Here is a 20,166-nt window from a genome sequence, read left to right on the forward strand (position 1 = left end):
ACGGTTTGGTTCTTGGGGAAATTTGGGTTTTTTATTTTAAAATTATGGTAGTAATACATTACAATTACGTGGAACCGAAGGTTCCTCAGAGGAAATGTTTAGTTGATCGCCGGCAGTCGCCGGCCGCCGTCTTCCGCTTGCTCGATCGGAGCCTGTACGTGGGGGCCAAAGTCGTACGTCATGACCTTGGGCGCGACGAAGCCACCGAACTTGGGCCGACCCTTGTGGAAGAGGCCAGCTCCGGACAGGGGCACGGGTTTAGCGGGAACTACGGGTTGGGCGTCGAAGAAGGGGACCGTCGTTTGGGCGGCGTCCATGCCGCGATCACTCTCGCGGAACCGGATGAACTGGTTGCTGATGGAGTCCGGGATGGACTTGGAGGGGGTGAGCAGTGGGACGTGCGGTCGGTCCAGCTTGAGTTCGGTTCTGAAATTGGGAAAGGGTTAGCGTTGAGGTGGGTTTGCTGGCTTCAAGATGATCTTACCTCTTGTCGTCGCTATGTTCGGTCTTGTCGCTACCGATCCAGATGCTCTTGTCCGGGTCCATCAAGTGGCCCGTGGCAAAGTCCATCTCGGTCATCCGGATCTCCAGGTTGAGATGGCTACCCAACAGGCGGAAGCGAACGCCGGTCAGGACGTACCCTTGAAGCACGTCCAGGTCGTCCAGATCCAGGATGCGGTTGTCGCGGTTCAGCGTGTGGTAATCCCGTCCGTTGCGAACGTTCGGCGACAGCACGTTGTAGTCCTCGGGTTGAACCCACTCCAGCGTGGCGTTGTCGATCTGTCCTCGTGGCAGCAGACGACCTTGCTGAACGATCAGGTGGATGATTCGGTTCTTCTTGATGAAGCGCATGCCGGTGACGACCCTGGAAATGATAGTCAACGGTTAGTTTGAGGTCAGATCTTGAGGTAGATCCCTACTTGTTATCCATAACGTCCGAGACGGACTCGCGCATGTTGATGTACCGGTCGGAGTTCTTGCCGGCGTCGTCGCACAGACAGAAGCAGTAGCTGCAGTGCCAGAACAGCCAGCGCCACCACGAGTCCACCTTGGTCGAGCCCCGCGCGCAGTGCTTCTTCTGCCCCAGCACCATGCCGTTCTCGTACTCGATGTACTCGTACCGCCGGTTGCTGCTCGTCGCCGCCGGGCAGATCCACATGTCCGAGTCGAGGTACTCGCAGTCGTAGATCTTCCCCGAGCACTTGGGCTGCTTCGAGCAGTACAGGTCCTTGAAGCACTGCTCCTGGCGGGCGCCCCAGCTGTAGTACGCGCAGTTCTCCTTGCACGTGTTGTCCGTGTTCATGTCCACCTCGTTCTCGACGTAGCCCTGCAGCAGCCGGGTGATCTGCACGAACGTTTCGCCCTCCTTCTGCTGGCTGCGCTCCGGGTCGCAGCGCCAGTAGTCGCGGCTGGCCTGCTTCATGACCTGCTGCAGCAGCAGCTGGGTCCGGTTGGTGCGGTCCTCGAACCGCCGCCGCATCAGCTTGGCCTCGGCGGTGAAGTTGCCTGGAGGGAGAGACGCGGAAATAGGTTAGAATAAAGGTCGTTACTCTAGGTCACTAAATCTACGCTATAGGTCATCGTTGATCTGGTTGATATGTCATGACCTGAGAGTTCGGTATCCAAGTTGGATCCAACAAAGGAATAGCTATGACTGTAGATCCCAAGTTCTAAACTCATTCTGAAGTTCTGCGATCTCTCAAAATTAGATACCCAAATTTGACAACGGCTTCCCAGCTAGTCTCTAAGAGGTGCTAACAAGAGAGGTCGATGGCATCGAGTCGTCGAACGGAACCGTTGTCACGCGTCCGGAACAACGGCGCATAAAGAATTCCAAGAAGGTGCTCTTTAATGCGAGGCACGCGCTGAGTTCTCTTTGTCGCGTACGGATTAGTGTTTGAGGTTATGTCTACCGTGAGGAACTGCCATATAGCATGACTCAATGCAGTTCAGTACATTAATCAGATAGCGGACTAAGTGGGGGAATGTTGACCGCTCCGATAGCTGTTTCCAATTACAGCGTGTTCTAGATTTATCGAAGTCTGTCACGTTCTCGAATGTCACATTCACTCACCTTTACCGTACGCCTTCAGCAACATCCAGGAGAACTGCATCATCGAGTATCCCTTGAGTTCGGTGATCGAGATGGCGTTGTACAGCTGGTACAGCACCTGCTGCGCCGACAGTCCAAAGCTGCATATCGTGGACTTTGCTTCCTGTTTTGAACAGAACAAAAAAACAACCCCATTAAAACGCTACCTGAGTACGCGATCGCGATCGCGTCGACCGTTACAAACACATGACACAGCGAAAAGTTACCAGTTGCGCCTTGTAGTAAACCCCCTGCCGCACCATGATCGTGTCGATCTGGTCCAGCGTGCCGTTCACGGGAAAGTGCGGATCGCTCAGCACCGTATCCGCCAGGTCCAAACTGGCCAGCTCCAGGTCCGGATCGTCCCGCGGCAGCTGGTTCTTGTTGCGCACAAACGACCGGAACGCGTCAAACAGCTTGTGCACGTTGATCAGGTCGCTCTGCAGCAGCTGCCACTCGTAGAACCGCGTCAGAATCTCGTAGTCCTCCTCGTTGTACGTATCGTCCGCGCCCAGATCTTCACTCGCAAACCCGCCGTAAATCTCCAGCAGCTCCCGCAGCACCACGTTCCGCATCGCGGAACGATCCTCCTCCTTCTGGTTTTCAACCTGGTCCAGCTGGCCGACGATCGTCGCGGCGCGACTCTCCAGCGCCAGATAGCGGTGCCGCAGCGCGTCCACGTCCGTGGACCCCTTGAGCTTGCGGGCGCCCTCCGACAACCCGCAGATCGTCGCCGCAGCGACGACCACCATGAACCACTTCATCGTAACACTGTCCGCACTACCGAGGTGTGCTCAATTCATCTCCAATCGATACCGACCGGCTGCCACTCGACGACTAACCGCGCTAGGTAGACTGCTGTTTGAAGGTGGTGAAATGCCAGGCAAGGTTGAATAATAAATGCGAGAGGTGTACGTGTGTGTGTGAGTGCGCAGGTACGGCTGCGTCAACTAGCTTTGAATCGAGGACTTGTAAATGAAAACCGAGAATGTGCGACTCGTTGACGGGGTTTTGCTGCGCGGAAAAGGGTTGTAATTTGAGGGGTTGGGAACGTTTTCGATGAAATGACCCATTAGTCTGAGGGTTGGGTTTCGACGTAATGACCCGAATATTTGAGGTGGGTTTGATTTCTTTGGATCGTTACAAGACTACGCCCAAAACAGCAGCAATTTTTTTTAAATATGCAATTTTTGGGAATTATTTCCATTTTCGGTGAAATGACCCACTCCAGGTTTAAAATGTAAAAACAGTCTATAATTTTCAACAAGTGATAAACTTCAGTCCAAGTTAAATGATCGATAAATTTCAGTAAAATTACCTGATTTCATTTGAATAATTTGAAAAAGTATGTCATTTTGGGATTTATTTGCGTTTTCGGTGAAATGGCCACTTGAAGCTTGCAAAGCAACAACAGTCTAGAAATTTCAACAAGTGAGCAATTTTTTGTCAAAATTAAGCGATCGATCGATACATTCTCATTAAATGACCTGGAAAATTATGTCATTTTGGGATTTATTTCCGTTTTCGGGGAAATGGCCACTTCAAGCTTGCAAAGCAAAAAAAAAATCTAGAAATTTCAACAAGTGACAAATTTTAGTCAAAGTTTAACGATCCATAAATTTCCATTCAGCCTCAAAACTGATTTCTTCACAAACTTTCATGGAAAAGTTAAAGATAATCAAAGATTTGGGGCAGATTTTAATGATTCGGTGAAATGGCCCTTTTAAAGTTGCTTGGTTCGATTATATAGAACTGAAGATTTGCTGGGTTATCCATTTTTTTTGTTTGGCTTATCAATGCTCGTTTTCTCGGCAATGAAGCTTTCGATAATGTTGCTTAAAGTTTCCGATATTGCAGTTTCGGTGAAATGGCCCATTGGTGTTTTTGACCTTGAAACGGTAGCAAAACGTTTAAAATTTATGAAAAACTGCCGATTTTTTGGCATTTCGGTGGAATGACCCAACCAATTGCCAGTGTTTCAGTCTCGAATGACACGATTTTCATGATTCGGTGAAATGGCTCGTTTAAAGAAATTCGATCCTTTAACTTTTAGTGACAGTTACAAGGATTTCGGTGAAATGACTAACGACCGTATAAAAATGTTTTTCAACAAAAAGCCCACAATATTTGAGGTGGTTTTTAATTGCCATTTGTTGTTTTTTCTTAGCATTTCGATGAAATGGCCAACTTAATGTTTGATGGTATTGGAAAGAAATTAACGCAACATCCAACTGAATTTTGAAACAAATATGTCTATTTTAGTCTGGATTTGAAAATTTCGGTGAAACGGCTCACAACAGGGTCGTTCCAAAAATATCGTCAACGAGGTTTTCGATACTGTAAACAAACAATCTTATTTTGCCGATTCATATGTTTTTCGGTGAAATGACCCACTTCAAGTAATGCTAGAGTGTACAACCACAGAATAGTGCAGCTTAGTTCTAAGTTGGAGGATTCGGCCCAATATAGGTCAATTCGTGCCATATTTACATCCATTTCATGATTAACAAATGGAGTTTCGGTGAAATGGCCCACATCAAGTTATATTGAAGAATTTTGCATATTAGGTTAAATTTGAAGTTTTAGGCCCAACATAGGCAAATTCATGCAAAATTTACATCAAAATCATGATTAATTAGAGGAAAATTACCCAAAATGAGTCATTTCACCGAAAAATTACACGCCTTCTTCATGTACGAAAGCGGATATGCAGCACCTAATTACATTGTGCACAGCTGCTCGGACAGCGGACAGATGCGGTAACCAACCGTGGCAATGTTTTAATAACAATCGCCTAATGTGCCACATGTGTGTGCAATAAGTGGGATTTCCCACGCCACTTATCGTTGCAGCTGTGTTGTGTTTGGCAAACAATCAGAATGAAACTGAAATTTTGCTACTTTTTGATCGAACCGCACTGCTAGGGTGATCACTTTGACATTTAATTCAAACAAGCTGGACACAATCGGCTGGTTGTTGTTTGGAGACGTTCTAACCCTTGTTTACCCGCGCAAATAGTGCCTTTTTTCGAGTTGAATCGAATGCTTTGAATTTTGAAAATTGCTCGCAGAACGCGTTCAACGCGATCGTCGTTATCTCCGAGTTGCGCAATCGACGAGGTTTGCACCGCGACTTGGAAATTTATTAGCTGCAGTTTGTAAATATCTCACACTAGGAAAAAAGGTAAACAGAGTGCTAAAAGTTGACTTGCTAGTCGCTAACGAGGATGTTTGTCGAGCGTAACAAAGTTAGGTTAGATTCTCAAACGCTTCATAATAAAAAGATCTTCATTTTTATCACGCAAAATTTGAGCGGCTTCTACGCGCACAACTTGCCGTGATTGCCGTGTGGATGATTCACACACAAGCCACTTATTTGCCAATTCATTTTCATTTGCAAGAGTTGCTTCTTCTTCGAGCTTCTCGCCTTTTTTGTTTGTTTCGAGTTGTTGTTGTTTGTCATGGATCGGTGGAGTTTGTGTTTGTACGCGTAGCGAGCGGTACGTGGCCGGAGATTTGTGTGTTGCGATCGTTTCATTTGTCACCTCCTCGTAATATTTCGAACGGGGGGATTTGTGACTGTATTGAAGGTGGAATTTGGCTTTCACGCCGGTTTCGCGGTTATTTTTGGTGGTTTGGAAGAGGCGAAAGTAACCAGGAAGTAGATTCGTTGAATTTTTCGTTGGAACTTGTTGTAAAACGATGCAAAAATTAAGTCTAGAAGATTTTCGGTGAAATGACCCAAATCAGTATTGACATTAAAATCACTCAAATTTGTCACAAAATGTCATATTTCTTGTTAGAATCGCTTAAAAAACCTAAACATGCTTCAGAAATTCAAACTGAGCCATTTTCGGTGAAATGACCCACGACCAAAAACCAAAGTTTTTGATGAGTCATTAAATCCAACTAAAAGTTTTGTCATAATAATTCTTAAAGCTTTGTCACATATTGCAAATTGATAATTTGAACAGAAATGCTATAACAAGATTTTGATTTTTTCGGTGAAATGACCTTAGCGTAAAAAAAAGCTCAAATAACATTTTCAAAGGACTCTCAAAGTGCCACAAAATTACATATTTATTATTAGAATCGTTCAAAAAACTTTCAAAAAAACTTCAGAATGTCAAACTGCGATGTTTTCGGTGAAATGACCCACGACTGAAAATGAAGTTTTTGTTGAGTCACCTGATCTGAAGTTTTCGGTGAAATGACCCTAAACCTGTTTCAAGCGGAAATTTTTAACAGAAATGCGTAAAACTAAGCAATATCAAGCTATGAACTTTTCGGTGAATTGATCATAGCACCACACTTCGAAATTTCAAACTGAGATGTTTTCGGGGATACGACCCACGACGGAAATTGAAGTTTTTGTTGATTCACCAAATTCAAACTTTTCGGTGAAATGACCTTCAGCATTTTTTAAAGTAAAATATATTTATAAAAAAACTCTAAAATCTGTCTTTGAATGGCACATTTCATGTTGAAATTGTTCAGAAAATGTCACCAAACTTCAGTACATCAAACATCAATATTTTCGGTGAAATGGCCACCGACTTAAAAAGATGTTTTGAATGGCAGACTTTCTTGAACTGTTATTTAAAGCTGAGGGTTTGAACAAAAATGCGTTATATTAAACCAAAGTTTTTGTTGTTTTCGGTGAAATGGCTCAAGCGTTAGAAATAGTAACTAAAAGTGTGAAATAGAAGTCACAGGAAAAATGTTACTGAAAATGAGAACCAATGGATTTTAACTTTTCGGTGACATAACCCAAAGTTGTTCTCCACAAAATTAGTAAAATTCCTTTAATTTTGATTTGACTTTATTTTCAGTGAAAAGGTAGTAAACAATTGTGATTTTTATCCTTTCGGTAAAATGACCTACAAACCACAGGTTCAGTACGATTCTGCTTTTTGAATCCCAGATCTTTTAACTTTTCGGTGAAATGGCCATGTTTTGCCTTATTTTTTACCGCAAAATATCACTGGAGATTAAATTCTATTATAGCAGACACAGTCAAAGTTTGTAATTTTAATATGTTCGGTGACGGAATAACCCTGAGGAGGTTCTTGACGTAATAAGCCAGAATCCACCTTTTGAGTTCAAGATCCTCCAACTTTTCGGAGGAATGGCCATGCCTACAAGCGTCATAATTTTCACATAAAAAAGGTCATTGAAGATTAGATCGATGTGAACTTGATTGAAATTTCGGTGAAATGACCCAATTTGAGTTCTTCCGTAGGCCTTTTACTGCTGTAATATTTTTAACCAAAATCAAAATCACTTTATTCGGTGAAATTACCCCTAAGCGGTTATTCAAACTATTTGCGAGAATTTGCTTTTGAAATCCAAGATCTACCCACTTTCACTCACTTTTCGGTGAAATGGCCATGTTGACACACTTTTTACAGTACAATTTTACTGAGGATTAGATTTTACGAACTTATCAGTGCAATTTTGAACTTTTCGGTGAAATGACCCATAAGTAATTCTTTACCAATTCAGCAAGGTTCTTCGCACTATTTGTGGGATTTCGCTTTTGAAATCCAAGATCTTCAAACTTTTCGGTGAAATGGCCATGTTGACACACTTTCTACAGTACAATTTTACTGAGGATTAGATTTTACGAACTTATTGCCAATTTTGAACCTTTCGGTGAAATGACCCATAAGTAATTCTTTACCAATTCAGCAAGGTTCTTCGCACTATTTGCGAGATTTCGCTTTTGAAATCAAAGATCTTAATTTCTACAGTACGATGTTACTGAGGATTAGATTTTACGAACTTCATTCATCATTGCAATTTTGAACTTTTCGCTGAAATGGCCCATAAGTAATTCTTTATCAATTCAGCAAGGTTCTTCGCACTATGTGCGAGATTTCGCTTCTGAAATCCAATATCTTCAATCTTTTCAGTGAAATGGCCATGCTGACTCAATTTCTACAGTACAATGAAACTGAGGATTAGATTTTACTAACATATCAGTGCAATTTTGAACTTTTCGGTCAAATGACCTATAAGTCATTCTTTACAAATTCAGCAAGTTTTCGCTGTTAGATTTCAAGATTCTCTAAATTTTCGGTGAATGACCCCTGCTGTCATAACTTGAACTAATCGATACAACTGTTTTCAAAGTTTTCGGTGAAATGACCCACGAGCGGTTCTTCACACATTTCACGTGATTCCGCTATTTGCTTGTCCGCTTTCTCAACCTTCTTCGGCAATTTCGACGACGGTCAAAGATTTCACCACAAAACGTCCTTGACATTCAGAAATGCAACGCTGTCCAAGTTGAGTGCACGAACTTCGTCCGATGAACTCTAGCACCGCGTTGACATCACCCCCAGTCTGGACAACCCCTGTTTTTTCCAAACTCCATGATTCTCTCTCTTCTCCTCTGTGAGGTGAATGAAACAGATGTTATTTGCGCAGGTCGTGTAATTCTTCGCCCCCTCCCTCGTCGTCTGCTGTTCAACGACTGCTCGGGCCAAAGGTTGAAGCAGCGTTCTTTGTTTTTGTTTTTGTTCCGACGTGAGCTCCTGCACAAGGAGAGAGGTAATGCGCGAGACGTCGTTTGCATCTACCACTACAGAGACGTAGAGCGGCCACTTCAGGTAACAGCCGCCGCGAAGTGATCGGCTAACGTGACCTTGGGATTATCATGAATTATGCAGCCGCGACTACGGCTGTTCTAAATAAGTAATCACCACTTGTGATGTCGTAACCAGAAAGGAGTAACCGTCAACGAGTCCCCCGGGCACACATGTAGGGCTTGCCAAAGCCCTATATCGCTCTCTAAAGCGGATCTAATGCACCTACGGAAGCTAAATGTCACTTTGTTTGGCCAGTTCTTCGACTCTCACACGACGACGACACCGCCTCTTTGTCAAAGGTTGTGACAATAGCGCACTAATAACGAGGGTAATCACTGCGTTTGTTCAGGGAGTAGTGCCTGTACACCGGGTTGACGACGACGACGACACGCGAAAACACGTTCTTCCAGCACTGCGGTCACTCGCGGAATGAAACCCAGAAGTTGGTTGCAGCGAGAAAACTGGTTCCAGCGAAGAGAGAGTTAACTCGCTTGAGGTTGACAAAGAGAAGATGTGAGAGAGAGCAGGGCGGTGAGTGACCTGTTGGAAAGGTTCATGAGAGCGCTGCGCGCTAGCGACACCTACTTGTCAGACGGTGAAGCTCAAGCTTTTGTTGTCAATGCGTTGGCGAAAATGGATGCAATTGTTGTCATTTTTCGCAACATGACATTTTTTGCTTGCAATTTCTCGTTTGGGTGTAGTTCAACGAAAATCGAAAACATTGACTCCCACGCTGCAAATCATCGGAATGTGCAACCAAACAAAACGCAAAACGATTAGTTCCAATAAAGAGATCCAATCGAGGTTCGAACTGTTTACTTTATTGCCTTGTTTGGTTAGAATTTGACGCTTCCTTCGCACCTTCCGCTGTGGTCTAAGGGCATGAGCAAATATTTACCAACTTGGCACATTTTTGCCGGTGATTAGGCTATGTTGTCGGTTATTGCTCGGTTTGCTGGTTCATAATTCGGTCCCGTTTTGGGAGCGGGCTTTAAGGTCAGCCGTCGTCTAATTTGGTGCCATGACGGGGCGCGATTTTGACCCGCCGAGGAAGACGATATCTGGTCGGGGGTTGAAGGTTGATGTTTCGGGAAAGACACTGAGGGAAATTATGACGTTGATTTTGTGGGTTGAGGTTATGAAGATAATTTTTTTTAATTTAGCCAATTTTCAAGCAAACAGCTGATTCATTTCTTGCCGGTTGTTCAACCTTGATTGAACGATAAAAGGGTCGTAATTTTAGAATGTTCTGACTCAGAATAACTTTTGCGTCAAACGAATGAGATAAGTACTGGTCGTTAGAAAAGTAATTATGTTTTTATTTCCGAAATATTTGCATTAGTCACTCTATGTGATAAAGAGTAACCTTGAAAATTTATTAATTTTTTTATATGTTTATTTTCATAAAACACAGAAAATGATTCCTAATTTCGGAAACCGTATTTAAGGATCAAATTTCTACCAATGAGTCTGATATCAGTCCTAGAATTGCCAGTTGTTATAAATTCATGCTCAAACTCATTCCATTTCAGCGAATCATCTTCGCGATAAACTTTAGACAGTAGGCTTGGCCACTTCAAAAGAAGGAGGATGGGAGCGATCGACCCAACATTTTTAAGGATTCGTTCGTTTATTTGTCTACAATTATAAAACATTTAATTGACCATCGTTCTCTTGGTCTCAAATGGAAGTTTAGCGTATCCCTTTTTCGAAGCCGGCCTAGAAACCCGGATTTAGATCACCGCGAACCTGCCACAACTGAAAAAGACCGTTTTGAGACCCCAACTATGAAGTCTTGTATCCCCGGCAAATTTCAACCAATCAAATCGGTCCTGGCCGCTTTCAAAGTGTATTTTTCTATGTTTTGAATACCAGCAAAACTACGAAATCTTATTGACCATTTCCGGTAAATCTGGAACCGGTCCCAGGATAGCCGAAAAAACAGTCAACTTGACTATTTTGATGAAACCCCATCATGTTGCATATCAAAGTCCATGAAATTTAAAGATATCACTACCTTCGGTCATGTCGTTGTTCTCTGACCCATCTTGGCCACTCTGGAACCGTTTACCAATGGTCGCTTGGGGACACTTCGGCAATATGGAAGAAACCCTATCGTCCGACATATCAAACTTCATTAAGTTGAAAGATATGACAATCTACGGTCATGCCGTTGTTCTGTGACCTTTCCTGGCCACTCTGAAACTGATTACCGATGACCGCTGGAGGACACTTGCGGAACATGGAAGATTTTTAAAAAGTTACAGAGCAAATACGGAGGATCTTTAGACCAAAGGAAGATTAATAACTCAAAATTCAAAAATAACTCCATGGGTTTATCAAACGTTTTCTGATTTTACCAGGATTTTTTTTTTATAAACTTCAAGTAATTCTCCAAATCGATTGTTATTTTTTTTTTTCGATATTTTGATTATTGAATACAGTTCAGACTCGATTATCCGAAGTTTCGATTTTCCGATGGTTTGTATAAGACTTCAGATAATCAAATCATGACCAAAGAAAAAAAATCGTATTTTTTTTAATTTTCTTTTTTTTAACATCAAATTCGAGTTTTGCGATCCCATTTTTGTCAAATTTTAGTATTTGATTGCCTTTTAAATTACAAACTGCATTTTTTTTTCTAAATATCATTTTGGTCGCCAACTTGAATTTAAATATTTTAAATCATTTTAGAGTAGTTTATGGATCATACTCAAACTCGACCATCAAAAATAAGACAACGAAAAAAAATCGTAATTCGCTTATCCGAAGATTCGATTATCCGAAGTGATTTTTTTCCAGACGACTGTATCTTCTAAATTTCAAATTTAAATTGAAAGGTTATTGACCTTTTCGATTCAATCAATCTGCCTATTTTTGTAAATTTCCCTTAACCAAACCAGTTGTTTGTCATTGAAGAATTTGAAACATTAATATCTGTGGACTACACTAAAAAAAATATATTCATGTTTTTTTTTGCTGATTTTTCAAATCACTTTTTATTAACTTCCAAAAAATGTTTTTAATTTTTATTTATTTTTTGATATGTTCTAGGCAACATAAAATACCATATTTTCCGAAAATTCCAGAAAGAGCAAACAATCTTTCACCAAATATCGAGTCCTTGTTTTTTTTTTTGGGAAAAAGTCATTAAAAAAAAGTTAAAGAAAAGGTAATAGTTTTGTTTTGCAATCAAAAAGTACTTTTGTGAAATGTTGATTTAGTGCACAGTTTTCAAGATATAGCAACTTTTACAGTTTACAAAATGTTTGCCCGTTTTTGAAAAATAATATTTCTGGAAGGCTGAGAAAATATCCTACATTTTTATTATTCGAACTAAAAATACGGCCTTTGGTTGCTGAAATACAGAGATTTTATACAGGAAAAATTATCTCTATTATTATTATTATTATTATTATAATTTCGATATCTCTAGAACTTAAGGTCCGGTTTAATATATAAAAAAAAATGCAAAATTTGGGAAATTGCCTGATCTGAAAATATTAAAAAAGAAATTATGAATCAAGAAAACATTTCTAGAGGGCGAAATATTCAATATTTGGTCTTTCTAAAATGTTAGGATTTGTTCCAAAACTTAGAAATTTTTTTTTCGAAAAGGTAAGACTTTTTTTTTAATCGGACTCCCGGACATTGCCGACATATTGGTGATCAAAAAAGGAGGGTTTATTGGGCAACTCTGAGAAAATTGCGAGAAAATATGTATTTACCAGTTTTCCCGCATTTTTTTTATATCTTTGCATGGTCTCAGCAACCAAAGGCCGTATCAACAAAGTTCAAATATTAAAAATTCTCAGCTTTTCAAAATATTTTTCCAAATTTTTTGGGCAAACTTGGACATTATTTGAAAAACAAGCTGCAATCTTTTAAAGTTACTTAAAAATTGCTATTTTATGAAAACTTTGCTTTCTGATTGCAAATTTGGATTTACATTAAACAATGAAGTTAAAATGTAGTTTTTACCCTTTTTATATATTTTTCCTTTCTGGAATTTTCTGAAAAGAAGCTGTAAAACAAATTAAAATCGTGTTTTTCAGAAATCATAGGTTTGTGATTTTGAAAATCACACAGCTAAAAAAGTAGTAATCCAGCTGTGTGTAAAAGGCCTGGGTGTAAAATAAATATTGCATTATTATATGCAATTTTATGTGATTTTACACCCTGGAATATGTAGCCCATCAGTATAGGAAACCTACTTGACCGAAATGTCAAGCTCATATATGCGATTATCCTTACAGCATTTCATCGGTCTGATGGCCGAGTGGGCTAAGGCGCCAGTCCTTTCTGTTGGTGCTGGGTTTGAATCCCGTCGGATGCAACTTTTTTATTGTGTTTGCAAAAATTGTACATGCAGTGTGTAATATTAAGTGTTCATTTTGTCGAAGGTGATGTGCATGCTTTTGCATGCGATTTTACCATCGGATTTTTTACCATATTTTTTTTGGTGAAGTCCTCATTTATACCTACAACTTTGCAGAATGCACCAAATCGATTAAAAAAAATCCTTCAAAAGATACAGATTTTTTAATTTTCTCATGCCATTTTTGTGTTTAATTTGGGAAGGTTGAACATTTTAATGATTGAATATAACTTTTTTTTCGCTGTTATTTTATCTCATTTTAAGTGGAGTAAGTTCAATTACACATGAAAAGATGTAAATTCACACATTTCTAAAAGTTTTCACATTTTTTTTTTGCAAAATTTAAATAAAAAAATAAAAAAAATCAAAATCAAGCAAAACATTGTATTTGGCCCAATGTGGATTTGTAATCAAAGAGTCTATTTTGCTCATTTCTAATGTAAACATTCACTTATGTGAAAATGATGCACTCTTTGCTTGAAATACACTCAAAATTTCATCTACACAGTAAAAAATTGTGTAAATTTGGAAGATGTAATTTGAAAATTACACATTTTCAGAGGTAAAATTACACTTTTTTTACATGCCTTCCCATATGCAATATTACCACGATTTTTTTTACTGTGAAGCATTGCACCATTTGTAAAATTACACTGGAAATGTTTGATAGACCCATGAACATCAATTGCCTCAAGGTGTGACTTTCGCATTGAAAATCAGATGACTTTTGTATTGGGTATGAGTACAGATTGAAACATTAGTTGGTGGAACATGAGAATGATCTGAAAAAAGTCTTAAACGCTTAAAAAACTCCTATTCGATTATTCGCTGTGTCACGTTTTCCTTCTGCCCAAAATTAACCTACCTCCGTCGCGTGCAGCATCAGCTCCAACGAGCCGGGCTTCCGAAAGGGCAAATCCCGCGAGCCCGCCACCAGCAGCTCGATCCGCGCCAGCAGCTCCGGCACACTGTTGACGTCCTGCGCCACCGTACTGCTGGCGAACGACTCCAGCGTGAGCTGCTCGAGCCGCTCGTCCGAGTTGACGTACGACTGCATCAGGTGTTCCCGGTTGCTGATGCGGTTCATCAGGTCCGCAAGTTCCTGCAGGTTGTGCTCCAGCTTGCCGTCGATGGCCAGCTGCTTGAGCAGGTTCCCGACGGACAGTTCGACCGTGTTGAGGATCTGCGTGGAAAATCGGATTGAGATTTTGTTTCTCGAAGAAGCTCGACTCACGGTTATACCTGGTGTTCACTGGCGGCGATCTGCTGGCTCAGCTCCTGCATCTTCTGCAGGATCTTCTCGTCCTTGTTGCGCTTGAACGGGAGGTGCACATCGCCGACCTCCTCGACGAGGTCCCACGTCTCGAGGATGCTGGACACGACCTCCTTGCCGAGGTGCAGCACCGAGATGACGGAGGCCGCCGTGATCGGTTCCGTCCGGACGGGGTGCGGACTCAGCAGCAGACATGAAGCGGCTAGAATGCGTAGCCAGAGGCCTACCGCACTACTCGTTGATGGTAATCTCATTATGTGGCTTGTTGAGCAGCTGATGCGGGTAGCATAATCTAACTAAAAGAGTGTAAGGGGGGCAGTCTGTGGAAGAAGAGGAAGATGAAACACGATGCGTACAATCATTCGGAAGAGATGAATCGAAGCGATTGCGCGCAGTTGCATACAGTCGGTGGCAATTTTCTCACGTAATCGGAGTCAGAACAATGTAAACAACATGAGCGAACTGTTGATGACACAGAGGCTCTCCCGTAATCATCAGCTATGAACTTCCTGAATTGCAGTTTGATTCGAACAGAACTTTCACCGAGAGTGATTCAACCGCCAGAGTCGATGATCTTCCAGAGCAGTGATCCATTTAAGCTTGGCTTGAACGGCCCCAGAACTAATCGAAGGTCTGAAGGTTTTATGTTGAGACGGAGCAAATTGGTCGAGACTGACTGGAACGAGTTTGCATTTGTTTGGCTTGGTAGATACTGAACATGGGTGTGTGTACGTAATACCGGCTTGTTTTGAAGCCCACCGGAAATGCGCTTAACAAGCCGGTCGAGTAGAGCTGTTTCCACTTCGTGAATTTCTGGATGAGTTAGGGTTGGGTTTGTATTGGGTTGAACAGAAATAAAAGTACCTTCATCTGGGGCGAATTGGGAGAGATGTTTTAGCCTTGTTACTGCACAACATTTGGATATTTTTGATCAGTTTCGGAATGAACAGAACAACAAACATAGTGTATCGTTTTCCAAATTTCAAGCTTTCAAGTGACCTTAACACTGCGCTATTTAGAATTTACTCCCGATTCGCTTCAGTTGACGGTACTCAGTAACAGGGATGCCACATGTTTTTTGTAAAGTCTGTGTATTTTTTCTAAATTTCAAATACATCAATTCACAGTCATGGAAATCCATCAGAAATTGCGTTTTTAAGCATTCGGAAACTAAATAAGTTGCGGTTGATATTTTGTTACAAAATATTAATTTAATGAAGTTTTTAAAACGTCTGTGCTCCTCAAATTTTTTTAACATTCCTAAATTTTACTTTTTTTACTTTTGTTTGTAAATTTTATTTGTTTAAAAAAATAAATAAATAATAATTAAAGAAAAAAACAACAAAAAACCATCACAAGATAACAATGATGGTCTACACTTGTTTACATGTTAAAAGTCACGTAATTTTACGTCTAACAATACGGACTTTTTTTGGATTCGCAATAGAAAAAAATAGTCTCTCTGGAGCACAATCCAATGGAAATGTAATAAATTTGAAGTAGAATCTCAATCTGAGGAATTCTTTACGAAATTGGCCAATTTCAACAATTTTTATTTTTTTATAGTTTTTGATTTCGCTCAAACTTTGTGGGGGCCTTCCCTATGACCAAAGAATCTATTTTGTGTCATTGGTTTACCTCACCCATAGAAGTCTCCTTACAATTTTGGCAGCTGTCCATACAAAAATGGTACCGTAAACTGGGGTGACATTGATATCCCGGGGTGACTTTGATAGGTTTTTCAAATGCCCGTCAAATTCATAGCTCAACATTTTTGAGAATTTTGAGTATATTAGCACTAAGGGCTACCTTACCGCCAAGTTATGATTTAAAAAAAAAACAGTGATTTTTGGAAAAAAAAATTCATGCACACATTTTTTTACCAAATTTTTTTTATGTAAAATTGAATTTGAAATCGAAAAGATTTTTTGATAAAGAGCCCCAATTTCAAGATTTAGCCACCCTGACATACCAGAATATTTGCAGTTTTTCGATTTAAAAAAATAAAGACCATGAGTAACCAGTTCTGGGTGAACCAATGACACAAAATAGCTTCTTTGGTCATCGGGAAGACCCCGACAACCAGATAAAAAAATACAAATAAAATCTTATGTGAATTTTATTTTTATTTTTTTCATGTGTTATGATTTGCTGTGAAATTTACATGCAATTGCGTCTGAATTTACATTATTTCTTATGTTAGTATTTGGTTAATAATGTATCATGTAAAATTGTGTAGTTTTACGTATGATTCTGTTTATTTTCTCTTTTATACATTTATTACACAATAAAAAAAATCATGTTAATATTACATGCGTGAACTCTGACAGATTTTTTCTCAAAAAAAAAACAAAATAATTGTGAAATTGTAAAATTTACATCTTTTATGTGTAAATTCACGCATTCTAAATAAATTGAAAGTAAATTGTGTAAGGTAAAATTAGAATTAAGCTTTGTTGCTAGGGGAGCTGGGGGTAAGACGGCCACGCGGGGTAAAACGGCCACCCCACTGTTTTAATAAGTATATTAATGAATATTACTAAAATGTTTAGCAATACAGTTCCTCATGCTGAATAATGCATATGGAATACCCTTTGCCAAAAATATTGCTTGAAATAGTATACAAATAGCTCAAAATGAACAAATAGTTTTTTTCCTTGAAACTGGATGTAAATTTCATGAATTACAAATTAGGCATTTTTGTAAGATAACAATATGTTTTCCTGTCTTCAAATATTTTTTCATGTTAAATTGAAGTTTTCCCTAGATTATGTCCCTCGGAAAAGTTAAAAAAATGCAATGAGCTATTTGCAAAAAATCTTTTAAAAAATAATTTATTTGGGGGCAAGACGGCCACCTCCTCCGGGGGTAAGACGGCCACCCGTTATTTGTAAATTTTATTTGATATAGGTATGATTTTTGACGGTTTTTGACTATAAAGACATATTTGTAGATAAGGAAACGCATTTTCAATAAAAGTATCCATTTTTATCAAAATGCTGTTAACTACCGTTTCGACAACATTCTTTACTGTGATATAGCAAAACTCATTGAATAGTATGAAATCCTATCAAACTTTTCAAAAAAATCGCTGTTTACATAATTTTGATTTACTTATTCTTATCGAAATACACAAACTAATTATTTTTCATCAAATTGTGTTTGTTTTGTAGTAAAAATTCACAGTTTTTTATAAAATGTGGTCGCAATAATATGAAATTCGCCATGCCAAAATATGAAATTTTAAACAGCATTTTTCTTCACATTTGAAACTTGATTTTTTCAACCAAAATAGTAATGATGTTCAGAGAAGTCTGTTCAACCAACCATGTAGGTATTTGGGTGGATTTAGCAAAGTTATTAAGTTAATTTATAGCACTGTCCGTCTTACCCCACATGGGTGGCCGTCTTACCCCGCGTGATACATATTTATACGATTTCAATTATTTTTTTTAAAATCGATGAAAAGTATTGAAAATTGGTTTTTAGACCAACTAATTTATGTCATTTCTATAATGGACTGCTAGAAGAACATTATGTACCTAATTTGAGATCAAAATAATCTGTTGTGTACATTTTATGAGACTTCTCCCTTAGGGTGGCAGTCTTACCCCCATCTCCCCTATCTACATTAATTTTGAAAAATGTCATGTTGTTTTAGAAACAATCAATCGAAAAACATACTAAAATAAAAAATCTGACTGTTTTAAACCAAAATGTTCTGGGCGTTTATGTTCTTTTGAACATACCGATAAGGCCAAAGCCATTTCTATTTAAGGTATTATTTTGAAATTATTGGTTGGTGGTTATGTTACAGACATGACCAACATGAAAAAGAACAATTTTAGATCTAAATGTTAGTTTTCATGGTTAGTATCAAAGCTTGATAAAACCTATAAAAGAATATAAGTTATATCTATCAGTAAAAAATTGTGTAAATTTGGAAGGTGTAATTTTGGAAGGTTGAATATTACCTCTTTTATGATGTAATTTTACCTCAATTTAGACTGAAAAAGCGAAATTAGAACAGTTCTTGTTAAAATAAACATCAAAGTCATGGAAACAATTCTGGAATCAGTTTATTATATATAAATTTTCAGATATAAATATTGTACTGTCGCATTAGAAGGCAGACTTGAGGTACAAACAGATGGTTTTAATTAAACTTATAAATGGCAAATATTTTGACATTCAAATAAAAAAAAACACAGACGATAGATAATAAGGAAATCCACTTTCACTTTTTAAAAGGCTCACTTGCCCCAACCATGCGTGACCTGAACCAATTGCAATTTGTCCAAGCGTGCGGTGAATCATCTCAAGAGATTACAAATTCCAAGAATCGTTTCTCGATAAACAAAGCACCGCACTCCCACGTGCAATGTGTTAGTTTGCAGCGAGAGAGGGAGGTCACCGAACTTGGCACAGAAATGAAGTTATGCCGAACTTCTTTTTTTTTTGAAGTTCATTAGAACATTTGAAACAAAACTAAAAGAAGAAGTTTGCCGATAAGGAAGAAAGCCAAATCGCTTCGCGTCCGAAGCCACTGGACATCATCAGCAGCTTGTCCAGGCAAGCTCCAATTACTGGCAATTGTCACGAACTGCGACGCTTAACGAAGTAGCATGATCGCTGGGGACGCTTCTACTTTACTTCTGCACTCGAAACTGTCAACGTTTTAAAATTTTCGAAATGGACGTTTACTACTGAGAAATGTGACGGTCTTTACCTTTAATTTCTTTTCACGGCAACCGTAACCAAACACAGCAGGTAGTCTTCCTTAGTCCAAGGTTGCGCCGAACCGACCACTTCGCTGTTCAGCAACTCAGCTGATTCGTAAACCTTCCAAGACAGCCAAGGAAACTCACGTGGCTCTCTTCGTATACGACCAAGCTAATCGAAGGTACAACCAAACGCACTTACTCGCTGGTTACGAAAGCATCCTCGACTATTAGTACTGTCTATCCGGATTTGTACAACTTTCGCTGCGCGACGATGACCGCGCGAACCGCTCCGTAACGCGACTTGTTTCGTTCTAAACGACTAAACGAACTTTCTTCAAATGCGCTGCTGTTCGACGCGCGGACGGTCTGCGGATGTTCTGGAACCACTACACTGGAGTAGATCACATTATGCTTTCGGGCGGGTTTCACAACTACACAGTGTCTTCTATACGCTGACCAGCTCAACGGGGCCGGGTCACTCACTCTCGTCTATAGTGCGGTCACCTGCAACCCACGGCTAGCTTCTTTGTTTTGAGCTTTTCTGTGAGCTCCCACATTTAGAGCGAATGAATCATGCGCGAGTTACGTTGAAGAGTTGGCTCGTTCGTTCAAGCCTCGGTTGAAACCGATCGTCGGACTGAGCTGTAGAGCGAGAGTAGGTAGGTGGGTTATGCGCTGCAGGCTGGTATGAAATTTGAGTTTTCGCCAACTGTTTCATCGCGGTTTATGTGGATGATTGCGGTGATCAGTTTGAGTACACTGTAAATTGAAACTGGTGACGTATTTTCTTTTTGGGTTGCACGAGGGTCAAGTCGTAGTACCGTAACTTGAGTAGCTTTATGCGTGGAATTTCAACCGTTGAAAAGCAACAAGAAAATGGCAAAGAGCAGTATGGGTTTGTTGGTTGGAAAAACTGTATCTCGAAAAGAGATTTTCGGATCGATTTGGTGTCTTCTGCAAAGTTGTAGGTTATGATCAGGTTTACCCCTCTACTGCCCAAATTTTTTTTTCGAAAATTTTTATTTTTCCCGTGTTCAGGAGGTCATTTTGAGCAACTTTTGTTCTACGAAAAACTTCACTTCTCTTGTTTTATGTTTTTCTTGTTTT

At 39.9% G+C, this 20,166-nt stretch overlaps 2 protein-coding genes across 6 annotated transcripts in view; one reads left to right on the plus strand and one right to left on the minus strand.

The window, feature by feature from the left end:
- Positions 1-20,166, plus strand: part of LOC120419270 (E3 ubiquitin-protein ligase Ubr3) — an 80,729-nt gene that overhangs the window by 48,185 nt on the left and 12,378 nt on the right. The gene's annotated exons all lie outside the window — the stretch shown is intronic.
- Positions 5-19,328, minus strand: LOC120419272 (uncharacterized). Of its 5 annotated transcripts, XM_039581932.2 has the most exons (7): positions 19,065-19,328; positions 14,305-14,655; positions 13,928-14,245; positions 2,075-2,216; positions 921-1,506; positions 485-865; positions 5-426 (listed from the first exon to the last, which is right to left on the minus strand). In XM_039581932.2, the coding sequence occupies exons 2-7, from the start codon at positions 14,587-14,589 to the stop codon at positions 99-101; spliced, it is 2,040 nt and encodes a 679-aa protein (XP_039437866.1). In that variant the 5' UTR covers positions 14,590-14,655; positions 19,065-19,328; the 3' UTR covers positions 5-98. The 5 variants fall into 5 exon arrangements, with proteins under 5 accessions (XP_039437866.1, XP_039437871.1, XP_039437868.1 ...); XM_039581937.2 differs by lacking the exons at positions 13,928-14,245; positions 14,305-14,655; positions 19,065-19,328 and adding exons at positions 2,320-2,950; positions 9,021-9,130; XM_039581934.1 differs by lacking the exons at positions 13,928-14,245; positions 14,305-14,655; positions 19,065-19,328 and adding exons at positions 2,320-2,950; positions 8,911-9,115.

This window comes from Culex pipiens, chromosome 1 (genome assembly GCF_016801865.2).
Source record: "Culex pipiens pallens isolate TS chromosome 1, TS_CPP_V2, whole genome shotgun sequence".
Classification (NCBI taxonomy): domain Eukaryota; kingdom Metazoa; phylum Arthropoda; class Insecta; order Diptera; family Culicidae; genus Culex; species Culex pipiens.

Excerpts from the sequence above, each read along its gene's own strand:
- LOC120419272 (XM_039581932.2), bottom strand. The coding sequence starts at position 14,589 with ATGAGATTACCATCAACGAGTAGTGCGGTAGGCCTCTGGCTACGCATT. Across the intron at positions 1,507-2,074 it reads GCTGAAGGCGTACGGTAAAG|GCAACTTCACCGCCGAGGCC; the intron begins GTGAGTGAATGT and ends CTCTCCCTCCAG. Across the intron at positions 866-920 it reads TCGGACGTTATGGATAACAA|GGTCGTCACCGGCATGCGCT; the intron begins GTAGGGATCTAC and ends TATCATTTCCAG.